Source organism: Phocoena sinus, chromosome 6 (assembly GCF_008692025.1).
Source record: "Phocoena sinus isolate mPhoSin1 chromosome 6, mPhoSin1.pri, whole genome shotgun sequence".
Taxonomy (NCBI): Eukaryota; Metazoa; Chordata; class Mammalia; order Artiodactyla; family Phocoenidae; genus Phocoena; species Phocoena sinus.
In genome coordinates this window covers 54,396,004-54,419,167 of record NC_045768.1, presented here as the reverse complement: position 1 = coordinate 54,419,167, position 23,164 = coordinate 54,396,004, and the positions used below count along the sequence as shown (strand labels likewise).

Sequence of the window (23,164 nt, the reverse complement as noted above, 5' to 3'; positions counted from 1 at the left end):
GAGATAAGGTGATGCTTGAACTGAGAGTTTAAGGGTGATTTAGACAAAAGAAGAGAGCTGAAGAGAAATGCAAAGGCCTTCTAGACAGAGGAAAACACGAGATATAGCAGGGAGGCAAGAGAAGATGGCACGTTACAGGGACCAGCAAAAAGGTCAGTGTGGTGTAAGCGAAGAAAGCACTTGAAGTCCAGAGATCATGCAGGCATCGGCTCTGATGGTTCTTAGAAGGCAGGTCAAGGGTTGTGAATTACTTCCGAAGGCAAGAGAGAATCATGGAAAGGTTTTTATGAAAAGCTTTATTTTCATATTTGCGTTTTAGAAAAATTCTCCTGGCAGCAAAGTGAAGATAGATTGGAAGAGAGCCCGAATAGAGGAAGGAAAACTAATTAGAAGGCAGTTATAATGGAGAACATTATGAGTTAAGGCAAGTGAGTACAAGAATGGAAAGGAGAATTGGAGAATTATTTAGAAGCTAAAATTAGTAGCATTTAGTGACTGATGTCAATCTGAGCATGGAAAGTCAGCAGTAATTTCCAAAGCTGAGGGTTGTGGTGCTGCCCTCTGCTGAGAGGGGGAATATAGGAAAAAGAGCAAGAGAGAAAGAATTCCCTTTTAGGCATATGTTCAGTTTTACATTTGAGACTTCCCATATATCATGGGGTTCCCTAACAGAGGTAACCAGGTGGCTGTTAAAGAAACCTAGATTTAAAACTCTTAAAGTATAATTAGAAAATGGAGCTATCAACTTATGAGCATGTATATGGTCAGGCAGTATATGATAAAGGCATATGGTCCGAATAAATGTGAGAAAAAAATAAGAGCTGAAAATGGAGACCTCAGAAATTACCAGTATTTAATGTGCCAGAAAAATGGAGCCTCCAAAAGCTCTCGAAACATAGTGGTTAAAAAAAGTAAAAGGTAAAAAAATATGTCATAGAAACTAATGAACAAGAGAGGTTAAAACAGAAAGACCTTGCACATAGAAAATGTCTGCAAATATCTACACCGAATTGTCAGTACTGCCTAGCTCTGGAATGTGGTGTTGAAGAGAATGACCAAAAAACTGGGAATTTTAATTTGATATTTAACTTTTTAAATAAAGTATTTTATACCTCTTTACTATTTTTGCAACTTCTTGTGAGCTTATACTACTTGCAAGTAAAAATAAAAGTTATGTTAAAATGTAAGTTATAGTCAATTGAATATTAAAAATAAATCAGTCGAACAAGCTGCTTAATCAGAACAGAACCAGGAGGGAAAGGGCAACATGGCGTGGTCAACAATATTATACTGCAGATAGGTCAAGAAAGATGAGGACTGACAGCAGCCTTTTAGCTTGGTATTTAGATGTGCTCACAGGTGACCTTATTAAAAGCACTTTCAGTGAAAGGCTAAGGGCAGAAGCTGGACTGCAGTTGTTGGGAAGCGGAAAGTGAGGACATGAGGTGGCATAGTCACCACATCAAGGAGAACCTTGAGTGTAAAGAAAAAGAAAAAGAAAGAGTTAGGGATCTAGGGCCCATGGTAAGTGAAATCTTTGCTCAAGATCCTTATGGTGGCGAGAAAAAGATCGATGCTTTTGCAGCCCCCAGTCATTCTGGATCCCAGCTTTCCTAAAACTGGGATTTGCAGGAAGTTTTGTAAGAAATTTAAGAAGTCACGCAGCAGGACTTCTTGGAGGGAAGAGACCTGAGCTTATTTATAGGCTGGAGGTAGGCACCAGTATACAAGCAAAAGCTCTAAAGTACAGAAAAGTGTTAAGGTACTTATAAAGAAATGTACCTGGGCTTCCCTGGTGGCACAGTGGTTGAGATTCCGCCTGCCGATTCAGGGGACATGGGTTTGTGCCCCGGTCCGGGAAGATCCCACATGCCGTGGAGCGGCTGGGTCCGTGAGCCATGGCCGCTGAGCCTGCGCGTCTGGAGCCTGTTGTCCGCAACAGGAGAGGCCACAACAGTGAGAGGCCCGCGTACCGCAAAAAAAAAAAAAAAAAAAAAAAAGAAATGTACCTTTAGTTTGGAAAGTAAACCCAACTATTTCTGGGAATGAAGTTTCATATAAAATACAAAAACTCACCATGTTCCAAAGGCTAAGCTGATATATTTTAAACATATATTCACACTAGAAAAAAATGAATAAGATGATATAAATAAATTTCTTTCTTTTTTCTTCTTCTTCTAAAGCCGAACAACAACTTATCCTTACACAGAAACGCAGATGTACAGCCAAAACACTGGAGGGAATTACTTTGATACTCAAGGGAGTTCTGCACAGGTGACTACCGTGGTCTCATCCCACAGTATGGTGGGCACTGGTGGGATTCAGATGGGCGTCACGGGAGGACAACTCATCAGCAGCTCTGGAGGAACCTATCTGATTGGCAATTCAATGGAGAATTCTGGTCACTCAGTGACGCATACCACTCGGGCTTCCCCAGCGACGGTAAGTATTTGAGTTTTTATTTGTTTAATTTAGGTCCTTGGTAGCCTCTATCGTACATTTTTCTCTTTAGAGAGAAAAAATCCAAAACACTGGGCTGGGGCAACAATGTGTTGTGCAGTTTTAGTGTGTAATTTTTTTCTAATATATGTTAAAATCCGTACTTAAATAGTAAAATTAAAAATGTTTACCCATATGCCATATGTAAAGTCATTTTGCATTCTACCAGAGGGACACTTTGGGAAGCACTGATCTAGGTGATTCCAATGAGAAGCATATATATTGGCTCTGATCATAGGTATGAGCAAATAATATCTTAGGAACACAACCACATATTTGAGTTTTCAAATTTTTAATATTTAATAAATATATTTATTTTGACACAGGATATCTTAATGTGCTAAAATGCTGTAATAGAAATAGTAATAAGAACCTATGCGGAATTTGATATCCTCAAACTCTGTAACCTGGCCTTTACATTTTTACCTCAACTAAGCATAGGCAGAATAATCATTTAGGACCACCTAGCTAAAGTAGAAATGGAATTGATTTTCTAGATGTTTCATATAAAAGGGGCCTGGGGATTTGAATTAAGTGCATGTACCCCTTTTCCATAATCCTACCATATAGTTTGTTCTTATAATGAAATAGAAACAAATTGAGTAGAAAATAATTGTATGAGAGGCTTTACATTTTTCATTTTGTGGATTTTCTTCATGATATAATATAGGTACTTGGTAAGTATTTTGTATATAGTTTTTTCTGTTTGTAATGATTGCATGTGTTCATACTTTCATCATTTAATATCTTTTCCCTAATCCATTTGTTCAAGCCCTTATTTTTAATTCACTATTTTCTGGTAACGTCAGAACAGATAACTAACCGTTCTAACTGGAGAGTTCTTTTTTTGTCATTTTTTCTTTGTATTTTTGATTCTAATGCCCATTTCTCTCTTGCTTTTGATAACACTAAATACAGCATTTCTAAACCTTTTAGTCACAGCAGTATATTTATGTAGCTTAGAAACTAAATCATAGCTTCTCTGGACCTCAGTTCCCCTGTCAATAAAATAAGGGGTTAGTTAGACTAAATGATTTCCTAATATCCTCTCAGCTTTAAAATCATAATATTTACCAACAAATTGTAAAATGTTCTAGATGTAAAATAACTGTATCTTTACCATAAAAGGAAAAGAGGTAGATTAGGTACCAGTACTGTATAATGCTCCTGATACAGGCCATCCAGAAAGTGACTTTCAGTGGAAAGGGAAGTACTTGCCACTTACCAAGGCCTTAAGAAAACTGGAAAAAATGGGGAGGAAGAGTCCTTTCCCACTTTCGTTTCATATACCCTCTCTCATGCTGGCTTATCAGCGCTCCATCCCCACCCCTCTCCTGCTTCACCTTCCCCAGGCACTGATACTTGCCTTCACACTGAATTTTAGCTATCTGTTAAACATCCTCATGAACTAGATATGGGTTTACTAAATTTACTAGTGCTATCATTGAGTTAACTAAATTGATTACTCCAGGTCATGTATATATAGGTACAAACATTAGCAGGATGAATTTTATAGCTTGATTTTTTTGTTTGTTTTTCTGTATAGAGTGTGAAAAATGACATGACTCCTTAAGTTATCCATTACACAAATTTGGTGCAATTTTTATTATATTAATTGGTAAATTAACACAAAATAACTGACTTATAACAGCTGAGAATAGTGGGAAAACTATTTTTAAAAGATAAATTCCTAAGTGTCAGTTGCACATATTAATTCACCCTTTTAAAAAGGCATTAATATTTAAGGTTCTGTAAAGGATGGTTTTTTGTTTTCATTTTTACAAGAAAATTTCCTTTTTAGCAAAAGGAGTTTAAAAGTTAAATAAAGAGAGAACTTTTGCATGGAAAAATCATAAGGTGTTCTCATCAAAGCACATGATAGTGACATATGATAGATACATATTATCTAAATATACATCTGCTAGTAATTATTACCTTACATTTATTACCACAGTTTATATTTGATTTAGATCCCCCCTCAATCGTGCTGAAGATCTTCATCTGCTTCATTCACAGTGAGGTGGTGATTCTGTACAGTTTCACATCTGTTCCTATAGTAAAGTTAACAAAGTTTCAGTGCTATGACACCTATTTAAGATTTCCTCCCATCCTCCTCTTGCCAAATGCTAGAAAATTTGTGCTATGTATTATAGTTGTTTAGACTCCTGAAATGCTAGATTTTTTGGTAGGTGCCGTGTCATTAAAGGAGATTTGCTTATTTTCATGTACCTTTTTCATTCACTGTAGAACCATAGAAAGAATGTCTATGAGCACAGTCTCTAAGAACCTGTTAGTCGAGATGCAAGCCATTTCTTTCCAAACGTTGAGCCAGACTGTGCCATATAAATTCAGTTTTTCTGACTGTTCTTCTGTGTTCAACCTATCACCCGTAGCATGCCTGATGCAGCTAACTGGGTAGGAGTAGCCTCTACTATTGCCAGAATTCCTGACAGTAGTAGTCAATTGGGCTGTGCCTTAAGAGTCTGTAATAAGTGGAATGTATAGTCAGTTAATTCAGTTGATGTGAAACTAGTTAGATTTGAGGGCTCGGGAACAGCACAAACCTAATACCTTTACGCGGTTTCTGGTTACCAAGGTTTCCTGCTCTGGTTCCCAGAATAATTGCCTTTGCTGTCTCTTACATTTGACCTCTGTCTATATAGAAATACTTTCACTTAAATTTATTAGGATTAACTTTCTGCCACAAAGAGGTTTACTCCAATGTGCAAACCAACTTCTCAGGATAAATCAGTAAAAAGAGATGATTTAAAATTGAAGCCACTACTAAGAAAAATAAATGATCAGCACTTGAAATATTTTGTTACCTAGTCTAATAGTCAATATAAAACCATCTTTCTTATAATAGAAGGATCTTTATTTACATTAATGGAGAATTTTTATTTGAACATATGAGTTACTTTAGTTTTACAACCTTAAGTGAAAAAATATTTTACATAAACATGTTTTAGTATTTCATTTTTGCTATGCATTGTAAAATGTTTCAGTTTTCAAGGTACATAGAAATTTCAGAAGTTTTCAAAAGATTATTATGGTAACATATTAAATTTTATTTGATGAATATATTATGGTACAAGCTACCAATATTCAGATTTGGTCAAAATACTTTTTCTCCTTTTACTGTGCTCTTTTATTTGGTCAATGGAGTCCATGTATAAATTATTAAATATGTATGTATGTATATATATTTTTATTTATTTAAATATAAGTATAAACTTATACACATTTAAAAGGCATTTCCTGCTGATAGTATTAAATAAGAATTTTCAAAAAGATTATGTAACATTTTTTATTGGAACATCACTGGGTATGACTTCAGCTAAGTTACTATTTGAGTAAATAAACATTTTACATTTCATTAAATTAATGCTAGGGATCTATTTATTGTTAACATTTCAGGAGAGCATGGACATTAAGGTAGAAGAGTTGACTACAGTCATATCTGAACTCATTATGCCTTGATCTTCCTTCTAAATACATCTCCATAGTGTTCCTTATGTGTCTTTATTCATTTTAAACTCTAATTTATTTTTCATCATTATTTTTCATATAACCATATTTTTTTTAGAATTTTAGAATTTTGGAACCGGAACACATTTTGCATTTGAGAATCAAATATATATGATTGTAGTTAGTGATATTTTTGTATTTATCACAACATAGTTTATCTATACCAGACTATATAATAATAAGCAATTTGCTATAAGAAATTTAATTTATTCATTCCTCCATAAAATAACATTTGAATTCTTATAATGAGATGGTTATTTATGGAGTTGTTTTTCTTCTTGATAAGAAAACTAACTAAATTAGATTACATTAACCATTTTTGAGACTGTGATATGAAAGCTAATTTTCTACTTTTCTGTATATACATTTAGTAATTATATGTTAAATGGCTCTTGCTAAAATTAGATCCCACCAAAGGGCACAAGGAAAATGTGTTGAAGCTAATATTGTTCATATCTCTACCTTTTTTGATTAATGAAAAATACTGTAATTTTTTCAATTGTTTGGAGGAAAATTTCAATGTCCATCTACTGCTATATAAGTAAAAGTTTGGCCTATCTTATATAATTTATAGAAAGTTAAGAATTCATTCAAGAATTGTAGATGCTTTTATTTCTTTATCCTTGGCTTTGCATGTAAAGTTTTCCTGAATTTATTTATGTGAATTAGTTATACATTCTTAAGTAGCACAATTCAAAAGATAAAAGAAAGTACATAATGCAGTGTCCCTCTCACTTCTGTTCCTCAGTTCTTCTCCTTAGAGGCAATCAAAGTTATCAAGTTCTTTGAGTATCACTCTGGAGATATTCTCTGAATGTACAAGCAGAATGTCTCTCTTTCCCTCGCATTAGCATTTTTAATTTTTTTTACGAATAGTAACAAAAATACTGAATCTTGCTTTTTTTTCCACCTAACGGTGTGTGTCAGAGATTTTTTTTATATCAATACTTGAAGGGCTTCTTTATATTTATGGGGAAATGACTATATTAGAAGGAGCTGAACTGCCCATTCTTCTTACCAAAGGGTAAAAAATGTTAAAATAATGTTGGATTACTTGTTATGGCTATATGGAGATAGAAAAGCAACATAGTCACATAAGACAAAAATTTCTCTTTAATTGTCATATATAAAGATATGCTTGGAAGAAATTTTTTGTTAGAAATGTGATGTTATGCATAAATCAGTTATTTTATATATTACATATTACAGAAATAATAAATTTCTATTTTAAATAATTTTCTTAGTTTTACAGTTAGCCTGAATGATTTAAAAATGAAAGTCATGTAGAACTACTTTCTCCACTTATTTTGGCAGAAGTATGTATGTCCATTATGATCTTAGTATTTTCTGTTTTCCTGTGTCCCATTTTCCCTAGGCCAACCTGAGCTCTCAGATAAAACTCCTCAGAGACAGTACCACGAATCTTCTGCTTTCTGCACTAAATCCTAAATTGACTGAAGGTTCTGGGACCTTATTTTCAAAGCACTTAATAAAATGGGACTTTGAATGACTTGTAGTCTCCATTGCTTCATCTATATTCCATTCAGCTGTCAGTCAGTTTCACACTGCTCCAGCCTTGAAGCTGATAAGATCTAGAGGCAGTAATTTTATGGCTAAGGCTGTAAGACATTCTACTCCTAGAAATCTTGATAAACTAGAAGGTTAAGACAAACAGAATGACAGGGGCCTTCAGCTCCTCCTGAGCATAGCTGATGGATTCCCTTCTAAAGCAAAATACAATGAGTTATTTTAATTTTTAGCTATTTCATACTGAAACAGCATTTCAGAACCACAGGTGTGTTAACAACATGCCAGAAATGGCTAGATTCTATTTCATCTAAAATCTAGATTAGGAAGGTTTAATGATGTTTGTAAATTCTGCTTATAAATATGGAAGTAAACTATGTTCCAGGTGACCTGTTGTATAACTTTAACTTGATCCTTATATTTATAAATCAAATTGCAAGTTAATTTACTAGTTTGAAACTACTGTAGATTTTGAAGGAAAAAAATCACTAATGTTTCATTTATGGAAGCTAGGTGATCCAGATAAAATATGAAATGTATTGGTGGCAAATTAAAATATACTGTCATCTGTGAGTTACATGTGAGTCAGTATTAGACCCATAAAATTTAATACTGCCTGTTCCACTGGCCCATGTCTTTTATTTTAATGAGAGAAAATTCTAAACGATGCCTATGACCAATTATCAATTCTCAAATGAAAGGGAGTTTCTCCATGTTCCCATGTTTATGAGTACATCCTCCAAAAGCATGTGATTTGGTTACCACTTTCTCAGTATGCATAGCTACAGTTGTATTTGTTGGCTATGGAATTGTTTTCTCTTAACATCTAGGTTTTTAAAAATTATAACTGTTGGTGCCCCAAAATTTCATGGGCTAGGGATTTTGTAATCTATCTGTAGAAAGTTAAAATAATTTAACTCATTTATTTTAAATTTACCCCCTATAAGTTTTAGTAACTTTTCCCATCTGCCTTGTGAGAAAGGAAGATGTGATTTTTAATTGTCCTTTCAAAATTATAGGAAAGATGCAGTTAGACAAGAGAAGGAAATATAAAATTAGGAAGGAGGTAAAGAGGTCAGAATTCGCAGATGATATGATTGTGTACCTGATAAAAATCATAGAGAATCAAATGAAAAACTATAACCAATAATAAGAGAATTTAGTAAAGTGACTTAGTACAAAATTAATATACAAAGAAATCAATAGCTTTTCTAAATACAATTGACAGTAGCTAGAATATAATGTAAGCAAAGATCTCATTTATAATAAACTCAAAATATGCCAGGCAGTAAACTAATAATATATGTGCAAGATCCAGCTGCTGAATAAAACTTTTTAAGTTCCTAAGGGACAAACAAAGAAGCTTGAATAATTGAAAGAGAAGTTTCAGTATCAAACATTTTGAATCTCCCTAAATTAACTTAAAAATTTTGATATGATCCTAATCAAGATACCAATAGATTTTTTTCTTTTGTAAGAAAGACTGTTTACATAAATAAACATGCAAGAGTAGTGAAGAAAGTTGTATAAAAAGAAAAATAATGATGTGTGGTGTGGGACACAAACAGCCCTACCAGTTGTTCAAACATATATAAAATTAATAATTAAAACAGAATTGTCTAGGCACATGAATAGACCAGTATAGGCCAGTAGTAGACTATAGGCCAAATGCATATAAGAATACAACATATGACAAATGTGGCATTGCCTGTGAATAGAGAAATGATGAATTATTGATAAATGATGCTTGGGACAACTGGATAACTATTTTTAAAAGAAAATTAGATTGGTTCTATACATTGCTCCTTATATAAAAATTAATTTCACTTGGATGGACAATTTTTTTTATTATTCTGTTATAGTGGGGAAACATGATGTAAAATTCAGATTCTACAAAAAAATACGCTGATGTGATCAACTACATAAAAGTAAAAACATTCCATATGACAGAAACCACAGCAACAAAAGGCAACAGTGAAACAACAACCTCACATAAAGTTTTGAAATGTTATATTCAAAGCACGAATGCGTTTAATATATAGACCACTCATAGAAATCCTTCAGAAAAAAAAAGAGACCAAAATGAGGAAGGCATTTGAAGAAGCAGTTCACTGAAAAGGAAATGAAAAATAAACTACAAAGAGATACCATTTTTCATCTCTCACACAGGCAAAGTTAAAAAGTTAGTAAACCTTGGCAAAGGTGTAAAGAAACAGGCAGTCTCATTGTTGATAGTACTAAATTGGTACAGGATTGGAGAGCAATAAGGAAATTTTTATTAAGATTGAAAATACAAAAAAAAAAAAAAGATTGAAAATACACATAGCCACTGACTCAGAGAGTACTTCTAGGAATTTAATCCACTGATGATACTCTTACATATGTGAAATGCTGCATAAACAACTATATTCATTGTAGAGTTATTTGTATTAGAAAAAGATTGGAAGAAGCCTAATTGTCTATAAGCAGAGAAATAGTTAAATACATTTTAGTGCATTTGTCCATTCAGTGGAATTTTGTACAGCCATTAAAAAGAGTGAGGCAGTGTGTGTATGTGTTTAATGTGTGTAGATAGATAGATAGATAGATGTGGAAAGATCTCCAAATATATTGTTAAATGAAAAAGCAAGGAGTAATGTGTGTGTGCGTGTGTGTGTGTGTGCGCGCGCACACGCACGCATGCGTGCACATGGCGCACGTGTACATTTAAATAGAAATATACATTTCTATATGCTTATGTAAGTACAAAGATCTCTCTAGAAGAAGGAATGAAGGAAAAAAAGGTGGGAGGCATGTGAATATATTTTCTATTCAAAAAAAGTGATTTATTATTTTAAAAAATCTTAGGCAAGCTCTTAATGATTATAAAGTGTATCTATTTGGTCATGCTACCCAAATGCATGTAACTGAAACAACCCTTTCTTTATGTGCCCAGTATAAAGATTGTCTATGAGGTATCATGATTCAAGTTAAACCTTGATCCTAGGTTTCAGAAAAAGTCCTTCTTTATCAGACTGTTGAAAGTTTAGAGAATGAAAATGTGCATTAAATTTAGTAAAGATTTCTAGAGCCATTCTTATTCAATACTTTGGGGTGAAGGTGAATGTTTGGTGTATTCATGTACTTAGAGTCACTCACTCTCTCAAACATTTATTGAGCAATCACTGTTGACCAGCCACTGTGCTTCTATGAATATAAAGGTTTACAATATGAGTAATGGAGCTAATTTCATCAGTGAAAGGTACCTAATCCTCCAAGGCAAAAATAGAAATCCACAGATAGCCCCCAAACTTCTTTTACGTGGTTAGTTTCATTTTCTTTCTCATCACATTATTTTTTAAATCACAAATGTTAATATGTTGTAAATTGATTAATTTTAGATTCACGAAAATTGTGCTTATCTTCTGATTATGTTACTAACATAAACTGCAAAATTGTCTAAATGCTGGGTAGGATTGGATAGCAAGAGAATGAAAAAGAATGAAAATAGCAAAAATCCATATAATAAACTTTAAAACCACCCTTTAAACAGAGTTAGCAAGGGCCATTTTAGGAATGCCTGTTACCTCCCTACTTATTCTCCCTGAAGTATTAATTGCAGTCTAACCCTGGCAAAGAAAATAAATTTGATTATGTTTTAGTGCAGTGTTCTCAAACTTGAGTGTACATTATGTGTGGAGCATTGATTAAATGTGCACGGCTGGACCCCACCCCCAAGGCTTTTGATTCAGTGTGGAGAAGGACCCAAGATGTGCATTTCTTATAAGCACCTGGTGACTCTGGTAATGCCGATCCAGAATTACACTTTGAGAAAACCTCTGTTTTAGTGATTATATGAACTAAATACAAAGTGAAAATGTTCTTGGTACTCAGAATAATCTGCAAAAGGCAGATTTGAAATCTTAAATTTGAAAATATCAACTTGGCCTTAAATCCTATCACTTAATCCTAACCCAGCAGATTCCTGAAGGGTAATTGTAGCCCTGAGTGCTTATACAGTTGATATCTCAAAATTAGTTTTATTGTCACACATCAGTAATGCCAGTTTCACAGAGTCCTGGTGAGGGTGGAGGGATGTAGGCTTTACAGAATAATCAGTGGAAGCCCGATACAACGGTCTTGGTTTCAGTTCACCTAGTTAAACCAAATGTTCTCAGAACACATTCAGTTCATGCAGGTATCTTCTCTATATGTTTTTTCTTATCAATATTTCAAAATAGCTTTAGGTGGTATAAAATTGCCAAAACTTCAGGCTGAAAGCATAATGATTAAAATTTTTTTCTCTAGATGTCATAAAATTATCAGTGAGTAAAAAGTATTTCATGTAGTTAAGCGTTTGCAAGACCTAAGCCTTCTTTGCTCTAAATGCTTAGTGTATAAGATTAAGATTTTGTCTTAGCTTTTATTCAAGAGGAGATGAAAAGCAAAGCTGGCTAGGTGTGTTTTCTGGGCATTTTTAATTTTTTTGAGTTAAAAGAACAACCCGTCCTGAATATCTGAGTTAAGCTTCTTTTTAATATTGCTGTGGAGTAATAGATTCATATGTTGATTTCTATATCACTTGAATATACAACTTACAGAGCGGTATCATATTCACAGCTTTATCCTCAGTGAGCTGTTTCTATCTGCATTGCAGGGACACGTGGGCCCAAGAGACACCTGGAGATCCTTAGAAGGGATCCTGTTACTAGAAGGGAACTGATTTAACTGCTTCGTGCAGGGCATTCAAAGTTTGAGGGCCACAATCTACAATGAGAAATACCTTTACTTTGTGGCCCAGTACTCATACACATACATATATGCATACATTCATGAGTATACATCTATATATACACACATGACTATTATATACATATATACATGTATATATGGACTAAAACCAAAGTTCCAGGAAACAATACTTACCTGTACTGTGTGCCAGGACATTTGAGTATTTTCTACTCTATTTGATTTCTTTAATTTTTTAAAAATGCTGGTCAGGATAATTGATTTCATAACCTACTAATGGGTTACACCTTACTTTCTGAAAAGCGCTGCTTTGGACAAATTGAAGAAGAGATCAAACCATTAGCAATACAGATATGATCCACCAGAATGCAGTGTCCATTCTTTTTTTTTTGGTTTTTAGTTGTTGTTGTTGTTTTGCATTGCTAACAAGTGCCCAGATAATTCTAACAAGTGTCTAGGACCACTCTTGGAGAAAAACCTGCGTTGTGATTATATAGACTACATGTAAAGTGAAAGGGTTTGTTTCCTTTGTGTTCCTGGTTGAAGTACTTGCTGTAGAAGTCCCCCGCCACCCAACACACACACACCAGGAGGTGTAATTTCTAACAGGTATAAGGGTGCTGGTCACATGCTCATGTCAGCAGTCACAGATACTTTTTCTGAACAAGCCACCAAGTAGAAATTGTTTCTGTCTTACTTGATCTCAAATGCAAACAAAATATCAAGTCTTACAGTTCAGGAGAAAAATTACCCCAAAGGAAATTTCCAGTCTTAAGTGTATTCTCTTCATTGGGTTTCTCTAAAGAATTTACTATTCTTTCACAAGGAAACAAAAATGCTGTTTCTCTAAGAAAGTGTTAACTGGTGAGGTTAATAGAACAACCTGTATTAACAAGAAAATTAAATCATTATATCACTGTTTTTATGATGAGTAAAATTTAACTATCCATTCAAAAGTTTTTGTTGCTTTGTAACTTGATCACTTTGAAATCATTTTCAAGTAATGCTTATTAATCATATGTAAACCCTTTCCTATTGGAAAGTAAATCTTGTTAACAGTAAATCATGTAGCAAATTTTAATTTTACAAGCCACTTCTCAGAAGATAGTTTCATTAAAAACAGTGATATTTCCTCTTGATTTATATTCTTGTTATATTTGTATAAAATGGAAATACTGTTGAACTCAGAGTGATAAACCTTGGATTCCAATCTCATAGTTAACACCTATGTAATCTCAAGAAAGTCCCCCAATCCCAGAGAGCCTCAATTTTCTGATCTGTGAAAAGGAGATAATATTGCTTGCCTTTGCTATTTCACAAAGTTGTGAAGATCAAATGAGAATTAATGTAAAAAGGCTTTATAAAGCATTATAGTATTACTTCTATTTTTAAATCACTTTCTTAAACAGTTCTAGAAAGGAAATAATTTCTACCATGAGACCAATTTTAATTCTAGTGGTAGTTGAATATATCAATCTTGACCTTCAGTCTTTAAAAAAGATTAAAAAGCCATTTCAGAGTCAAGAGAATATGCCTTGACCTATAAAGACAATGAATAAGATGATATAATTGTTCTTTTTCCTTCTGTTTTATTGGCATGTAATTGAATGACTGGCTGATGTTTACATTAAGACAAAGTCCTAATTGTCCACATATATCATATTCTATTTGGGCCATTGAATAGATGTGCATAATGTGTATGTAGATCACATGTACAGGGAAACCTCTTTTTTGCCCCATGCAACTCATGCAAAAGTTTCAGCACCTCTCACTTTGAGATCAGTCTTCCTCTTCCTTTTTACTGAGGGTGATTGGCATTCCCCCAACACTGATGTATCCTGACGTTGGAAATAAGGTTAGCTCTAAAATAATTGTTTCCAAAGTTACTCTTTGGAATAAATAACTCTTTCTGTTAGAAGTAAATAATGGTGATGATAAAATTAATATCAACAATTTATGAAAGGCTCCGAACCTCTACACATTTCCCTGCATTTGAAACTGAGGTTTACCTTTTTGACATCATCAACTGCCCCTAAATGAACCCTGTGCTCCAGCCAGTCTTGATTACTTGTACCTGAAGTATCTGCGAGTGGCATCAATTTTACTGAAGATGTTGTAGAGGAAAGAGCTGAGGTTTAGCATCACGCTTTCCAGAGCACAGTCCCTCAAAGCCTCTCTGCACCACCTGTCCCCCCCAGTCTGTCCATTCATTTTACCAATGAGCATTCACCGCCAGTGTGCCCAGATCCCCGTCTCCTCAAATCTCTCAACCCTTCAGCAGAGCACTTAAACCTGATACTAACTCTGCTGAACAAGGGGCCATCCTGTGATAAGGATTCTCCTTCCTTAAAAGGCAATGGGGAGCTATAAATACCAATAATAAATAACGATGGGGAATTATAAATAATGGGGAAATGCTTTTTTTTTCTTTATACATTGTTCTCTTTAAAAGTATTTGCTGCCTTAAGGAAACAATAAACAAGATGAAAACACAACCCTCAGAATGGGAGAAAATATTTGCAAACGAAGCAACTGACAAAGGCTTAATGTCCAAAATATACAAGCAGGTCATGCAGCTCAATATCAACAAACAACCCAATCCAAAAATGGGTGGAAGACCTAAATAGACATTTCTCCAAAGAAGACATACAGATTGCCAACAAACACATGAAAGAATGCTCAATATCACTAATCATTAGAGAAATGCAAATCAAAACCACAATGAGGTATCACCTCACACTGTCAGAATGGCCATCATCAAAAAATCTACAGACAATAAATGCTGAAGTGGGTGTGCAGAAAAGGGAACCCTCTTGCACTGTTGGTGGGAATGTAAATTGATACAGTCATTATGGAGAACAGTATGGAGGTTCCTCAAAAAACTAAAAGTAGAACTACCATACGACCCAGCAATCCCACTACTGGGCATATACCCTGAGAAAACCATAATTCAAAAAGAGTCACGTACCACAATGTTCACTGCAGCACTATTTACAGTAGCCAGGACATGGAAGCAACCTAAGTGTCCATCGACAGATGAATGGATAAAGAAGATGTGGCACATGGATGCAATGGAATATTCCTCAGCCATAAAAAGAAACGAAATTGAGTTATTTGTAGTGAGGTGGATGGACCTAGAGTCTGTTATACAAAGTGAAGTAAGTCAGGAGAAAAACAAATACCGTATGTTAACACATATATATGGAATCTAAGAAAAAAAATGGTTCTGATGAAACTAGGGGCAGGAAAGGAATAAAGATACAGATGTAGAGAATGGACTGGAGGACATGGAGGGGAGGGGGAAGGGGAAGCTGGGACAAAGTGAGAGAATAGCACTGACATATATACACTACTCGATGTAAAACAGATAGCTAGTAGGAAGCAGCCGCATAGCACAGGGAGATCAGCTTGGTGCTTTGCGACCAGCTAGAGGGGTGGGATAGGGAGGATGGGAGGGAGGATCAAGAGGGAGGGGATATGGGGATATATGTATATGTACAGCTGATTCACTTTGATATGCAGCAGAAACTAACACTGCATTAACTAACTAACATTGCAAAGCAATTATACTCCAATAAAGATGTTTAAATAAATAATGAAAAAAGTATTTGCTGCCTTAGTAAAAGTACAATATTGATCTCTTCTTTGATCTTGGGAAAGGAGAATATAAACAGAATATTTACTGGACATCCAGACATCATTTGACCCCTCTTCTCTGTTCTCTCAGCCTCTTTCCCTAAGGGCTTAGGTGTGACTTTTCTCTGTTGTCCTTTTCAGGACACTGATTCTTGGGTGGATATCTTACAAGCCTCAAGTGACCTTGGGTGCTTAGACACTCTCCACTGGTCCCTGGATTCCAACAAGGCAACATTAGCATTTGAGTGACTGGAAAAGAGTTTGCAGCCTGTGTTTTAGGTCACATGTTTATCATAGTGTGTATCTATCCCCCATCAGGTAATAGGTGCCCTGTCCCCTTCAGGTCCTTCTTAGAGGGTTTGCTGTATCTTTTTTTTTTTTTTTTGCGGTACGCGGGCCTCTCACTGTTGTGGCCTCTCCCGTTGCGGAGCACAGGCTCCCGATGCGCAGGCTCAGCGGCCATGGCTCACGGGCCCAGCAGCTCCGCAGCACGTGGGATCCTCCCGGACCGGGGCATGAACCCGTGTCCCCTGCATTGGCAGGCGGACTCTCAACCACTGCGCCACCAGGGAAGCCCGGTTTGCTGTATCTTTGTAGGAGCTCCACTGAGCTTTATTTTTTTTCCTCCTGGATGTGACATACAGCTTCTCCCTGTTCCTACTGATTTCTGTTCCTAATTCCTGAGAAATCATGGAAGAGTTTTTTCACTGGTGCAGTCTGCAACAGACATGCATACTTTCTATATTCCAAACAAATAGGGGTTTCTTCTGCCTTACAGAGCCCAGGTATTTTTTTCCTTGAATCTACCACACAAGAACTAAGGTCTTCCTGTTGCCATGTGGTCATATTTGTGTCACATTTGTGACCATGCCACTCTATTTCAGAAGAAAAAATAGTTGTCATAGTCTTTAATGAGCACTCCATTCTTAGTATGGAGGGAAGCCACTTGTGCCCAAATGAGGGAAACCACTTACACCATTCCCTGGGATTCTGTCTTTTGAGAATTCAGTGTTTGGTTGGGGGAGCTGAGTCACACCTGTATTTACTTTAATTCTGCAGTTCCTAACTGGTGACACAAGGTCAGACATCATTTTCTCATGGCAGCTAGTATTACCTTCCTCTCTTTCTTCGCCCAAATTAAGCTTCACTCACAGCAAAACTCATGGGTGTCCCTGCACTCTCTGATGAAAGTCTGTTTTCCTGGATAGTCTTCACTGTGAACTACTCTCAGCAAGTGCTCAAGCCAGGTCTGATTTTTCGAGTTATGCTCTGTAGTGCCTTGTCATGGGACACACTGCAAAGAGGTCTTTCATCTTTCTGCTAATGTGCAGTCAGAAAGAAACCTGGCCTATGCATGTAGGAAGCTCTCCACATTACCTGAGCTCTGACTCTTCAGACTTTGTCAGGCATTCTGTTGGGGTAGCATCTGAGGCTGGTGGTCTCACACTTATAATTCCTATGGCTGGAAGACTTTTCATTGATCTCTATCGCTTTTCTGCCCCAGAAGCCTGCCAGTCCTCTAATATTTCAATGGCGTGTCTAAACACAGTGCAAAATCCTCTTCTCCAGTTTCTGAAAGTGTTTCTGCAGTAGCACTGGACCAAGGGTTTCTGTCTTTGACTGATAACCACCCTCAGAGTAGATTCCCATTCTCATGGGAATCCTGTTTTAGCTGGCGAACGTGGAGGGTTTTAATTCATCCCTAGTATATTGCTAACGATCTTTTTTTAGTCTTGCAGAAAAGACTGATTTTTCTAAGAATTCATGTGCTCATGGTGGCTGGAATGGTTATCAGTTTCTTACCTGCTCTTTCACATAGGGAGTTGTAAGTCTCACCCACTCCAGTAATGGCACTTAATGCTCTCTATAAGCCTTTCCATGCTGAACGTCTCATCTCAAATGGAACATCCCACCATTTGATCTCAGAGGAGTTGCCATAGCTTCTTACCTGATTATGAATCAATAGTTCAGGATCATCATGAACCAGTCTAAACTGCCAAGCACCACGTATCCTAGCATTAGATAATCGTGAAGAAGAAGTGTGCACTATTGACGATTCAGTCCTAGGATGATTATTCAGTAAGAGATACAACTGGGCACTGTACCTTAGTTCAGAGAATTGATTCTTCAAACAAAAAGCTAAGGTATACTCATAGTCTAAAGCTTAATTAGGGAAGAAATGGAAAATGTTTATTTACCATACTTATTTTTTAATTGTCAAAAATAACCACAAATCCTTTAGTCATAAAGAAATAAAAATTGCTGTTATCAAACAAAGCCAGATGTGGATTTCTCCCTCATTATTGCTCAGCTATTATATTTTTGATAATTTTTACCTTTCACTTAAACCTATAAAATCACAAGATACAGATCATTTTATTTTTAAATAGACCGAAATCTAACCTCAAAATTTCCACACTCAAACTTTAAAGAAAATGTAGGCATTTTAGCAAATTTGAATTTTGAGCAAATTCTTCCTAGAAGTGATTTACAGTCACATGAGGATGAGACTTTTCAGCTGTCGTTTTATATAGGTTTTTTTGGTTGTTTTGTTTTTTTTGGTTGTTTTTGTTTGTTTAGTTATTTTTCATGTGGGCCATTTTTAAAGTCTTTATTGAATTTGTTACAATATTTCTTCTGTTGTCTTTTATGTTTTGGTTTTTTGGCCGTGAGGCACGTGGGATCTTAGCTCCCTGACCAGGTATCGAACCCACATCCCCTGCGTTGGAAGGCGAAATCTTAACCACTGGACTGCCAGGGAAGTCCCAATATATGTTTTCTCTCTGAAAACAAGAGCACTTATTGATGCGTTTTTAAGAGATGTAATACTGAGGTCCTTTATAGTTTTAGTTTAACATTTTGGTAAAATGTTTACTCATTACATTTACATTACTCTTTCCATAATTTTTTTTTGGTTTGTACAATATCATTTTCTTCAATTTATTTTCAAGTATAATGATGAACTACATTAACCTTCCATCTGGCAAAGAGTGTTGCAGAAACCAATTAACTTAATTTTGTGATTAAAAAGAATTTAATCATATAATAAATTGTATTATATCATCTTATGAATTATTATATACTTTAAGAGTATATTTTCTATAATTTCTACCTAACATTCTTTTCTGTATTACATTTTATTAACTCTAGGGAAGAAGAACAAGTAACTTGGGGAAATAACGTAAAATTAAAGCTACTAATTCCTAAGAAAATTAAATTTAATGTTGACATAATTGAGACTGAACATTCTGTGTATAAAGTATTCCACCATAAAGTAGTTGTAAACTTGATGGAAAAAAAAAAGACTTTGCTTTGCTATGGATTTTGCCATCCATCTTTTTTTTTTGGTAGGGGGAGGCAGTATGTTGAAATTTCAAGGCATCATTAATTTTCATAGCCAATGTAAAGTATGTTATCTGTGTTTGGAAGCATGAAATATTTTTTATAACTGCTTATAGGGATGTTGATTTGATCAGATAGCAAAAATAAAAATAATGATTTCTTTCCTATATAGTGTGATTTTTAATTTAACTGTAGTTAATATTGTTAATAGAATCCAGTAATCAAATACAGGGTGTTTGGAACCTGATCTTACAGTAAGTGCTGTAGTGCTAGGAGCTGAGAGATAGTGATCTTTAAATATGAGGTTATCAAGAGTGCATCTCATTTATTATTGGCACCTGCTACTTAATTAAGGTGTTATGATTGCTCATGGTGTGCTGAGATTACATGGAAGAAAACTGTTTCTGTGATTGTCCCTTTTTTTGTTGGCTCTGAATTATCTTCTCTTCTACATTCCATTTCTGCTATCATTTCTAATAGCTCTGCCTCACCACCACATCCTAAACTATGATGTAGGGACCATGATTACATCTAAATGTGTTCATACTAATGACCCTCTACTTCCAAATTTTAATACAGGGTTTAGAGAAGAATGGATAGATTTAGAAGCTTTTGAACATTGATGAAGGTGTCTTTGCACATTTGCATTAAAATACTAATGCATATTAATAAAACACAAATCTGCAGTAGTTTTCTTTTGTGACAGAACGGAACAAATATTAAATACTCTTTGGGTGGGAGACTGTTTAGAAAGAGAGCGGTTACTCTCTCACATGTTGAACTACGAAAGTCAAGAATATTTTAACTAGCACAATCCTCTGGGGTTCCTGCTTCTCAGGTCTCCCTTCTTATATAATTATGGAATATTCAAAAAGGTTTACTTTTGTGATTGAGCTTATTATTAGTGTGCCTAATTTTATGTCATTCTCTGGGATTGGGGGGAGGAAGGAGGAAATACACATTTAGTGAGAGCTATTCATTAGCCACCATTGAAGAAGAAATTGAACTTTAAAGAATCTATCAAAAATTCTCTGGTGAGCCTTTTATTACTATCTTGTCTTGAGCCCTTTTTTTAATGACATCTATTATCAGATTGAAATGGCGATTGAGACGCTGCAAAAGTCTGACGGTCTGTCCACTCACAGAAGCTCTCTTCTCAACAGCCATGTAAGTTGCCTCTTCTTCATGTAAACTAATCTCTTGCTTGTTCTGCATGTGTTGCTTGCTTCTAAATGCTTGTTTTATTTATTTACTTATTTATTTTGCTTCTTAACCTTCCTTTCTCAGCCCCTTATGATCTCTGTGTCACTTAATGGCAATTTTGCACAGTGGAATATCTAAAAATAGAGCCCCCAATATACTACTTCACTAGGTTTTTTTACTGTTTTGGTACAGATATATTTTCAAGTTAATAACAAGCTACCAAATATTGGTAAAAAGTAACTGATGATTTAAATTTTTCTAGTGTGATATTTATTTACTGTGAAGCAAATGTTTATAATCTGCATCTTCAAGTCTGAGACAGAGAAATGGTCGTGTCTGTTTGTATGACCAGTAATATTCTTTAAGTGGAAAAAAGATTGCTAATGCCAAACCCAATGATAAACTGTTCGAAATGATTTATTTACCAGTAAGACTATATAAAATGAGCAGGAAACAGCTACCTAGATGAGCTCAGGTCCTAAGACCTAAAGAAAAATGAATCTGGGCCAAAAGAAGAAGTGAGATTCTAGATAAGCCATAAACTGCCAATAATTCAGATAAAACAGGATTATTGTTACTATTTTTTAAAGCTTTTAACTGTTATCAGATGCAGCATCACTACAACACCGGTGAGTGTAAGAAGAATGATGACAATTTGTGAAACTATAAACATTTTCATCAAATGTACAAATTTTGGGGACTCAATGAAAATGCTGATTAAAAATTATTTTGTTATCATGATTTCTGAATATATGGGAAAAAGTAAATAGACCTATGATTTAAATCTGTCTAGACAGTTCTTCTGCTGAATTAGTGTCAGTAACAATATAGTAAGAATTAGAGTTTTTCCTCCCAGCTGACAGTGTATTCTTAAATTTGGAGATAAAATTATTATTTTTAATTCTTCCCCATATTTTGTGACAGAAAAGTCCAAAATTGGATCACCCAAGTGAAATAAAATATCATTATTTTTTTCAATAAACCTGAAACATTTAGCTCATAGAAAATGTTTCACTGTGCTTTTTAAATATTTGAATTTTCAAACATTTAAATTTTATATTCCAACATAACACAAAATACTTCCTTATGTTCTTACACATTTATTTTTAGATGAAGTGGTTTGTTTCTTTTTCAAAGGGAAGTATATCATGACAAATAAAAACAAGTTAACCTACTTGGAGAATGACTACAATTTTGATGAAAATTATAGATTCTAAATTATAAAACAATATATACCTTGGCCCTTCTGTTGAAAGTTTAAGGAATATGATTTTTCCCCTTTCTGAAAGTTTGTATGCAGTACATCACTCTTTTATATGTTTCATAGGTATATTCCTGCTGTGCTAGCATGAGTCTGTGGTTGTGTGTAGAGGCTGATTTACTCTCTACTTTGAGGATGTATGTTTTGGGGAGGGGGTGAGGACCATCTGGTGTTTTGTTTTGAAAATGGCAAGGGAAAATGTTGTTCATTTTTAGTTGAAAATGTGCAGGGATATAAGAAAAAGAATCCTGAAATTTCCAGTTACCTTTTTTGAACTTTCAGACTTCTATGAAATTGTGCTTTGATATTCAATTCACATCTCATTGTCATTTGAGATATATACTTCAGTAAAATATGTGATGTGTTTAATTTTAACTTGAATTACCCATCTTAATTAGTATTTTTATGAACAATAATGTGGATATAAGAACATTTTTGTATATTTTTATTTGTTGGTTTTTTGAAACTTTTCAAATATGGTTTTTTTCATTGTTATTCTCTTGTAAAATTCATGAAGTAATATTTAATGTTAGTGTGTGAATTAAGCTGCATAAACAACAGATACATGTTTGTTACTCTATGGGTTTGTACTTTTCATTACATAGCATGGCAACTCTTCCATACTGTTTATAACTCCCAGAGGCATTTCCGTATATAGAGAGTGGGCATGAATGTTGCTAATGTAGTGATAATCTTTCTCTAAATATCTTGATTCACTTTTATTACACCTCTGAGGTACAGTTAAGTTTATTTAAAAGCAACACATTTATAGTCAAGTCTCTGGAAATACAAAGGATTCTAAAGATGGTTATAAACAGTGGAGAAGGGATCAGTGTTTTCTGCTGACCGGTCAGGTTTTGTTTCCACCTGAACCCATTAGAAGATCATGCTGTCTTTCTGTCCTTGGAAAATTAGCGATGCTCCTAATTTTTGTTAGATTTATCCAAGCAACTGGCATAAGCTACTACATGCATTCCAGTTGATAATCACCTGCTAAGGGTATTTTAAATTCTGTTAAAACCTAATTGATGATTTTCAGTTGTGTAGAAAAATTTTAGTGGCGAGGGTTTTTTTTAATTTAAATATGGCTAACAACTTAAATGTTAATAAGCTGTAAGTTATCTTTATCCCTTCCTATATAGCACATAATATAGAATCATTTGAGGTTTGTGGGATTCTTTGAAGTGGACATAAATTCAACCTTATGATAATAGTTCCCTGACATCAATTTCTACAAAGGATCAATGTCATTGGGCAAAATTTAGGAGAAATTATCAATAATTTGTGTCCCATACTTACTAGCTTCTGAAGAGGGATCTTAGTCATAATTTTTGAGCTGAAAGTCTGTTATTCTATTTTGCAATATGGAATAGATGGATTTTCTATTTTCTCTTTATATATTCGATTATTCACAATAATTTGGAAAATTCTTATTAAGAT

At 34.7% G+C, this 23,164-nt stretch overlaps 1 protein-coding gene across 7 annotated transcripts in view; it reads left to right on the top strand.

Annotated features, from left to right (window-relative positions):
- Positions 1-23,164, top strand: part of RFX3 (regulatory factor X3) — a 290,721-nt gene that overhangs the window by 192,653 nt on the left and 74,904 nt on the right. For 6 of the 7 annotated variants that reach the window (XM_032635917.1, XM_032635924.1, XM_032635918.1 and 3 more), the window contains 2 exons: positions 2,184-2,442; positions 20,353-20,427. In XM_032635917.1, the coding sequence (XP_032491808.1) occupies positions 2,184-2,442; positions 20,353-20,427 (334 nt within the window). The remainder of the gene's footprint in view (positions 1-2,183; positions 2,443-20,352; positions 20,428-23,164) is intronic. The other variant, XM_032635923.1, reaches the window with a different exon arrangement.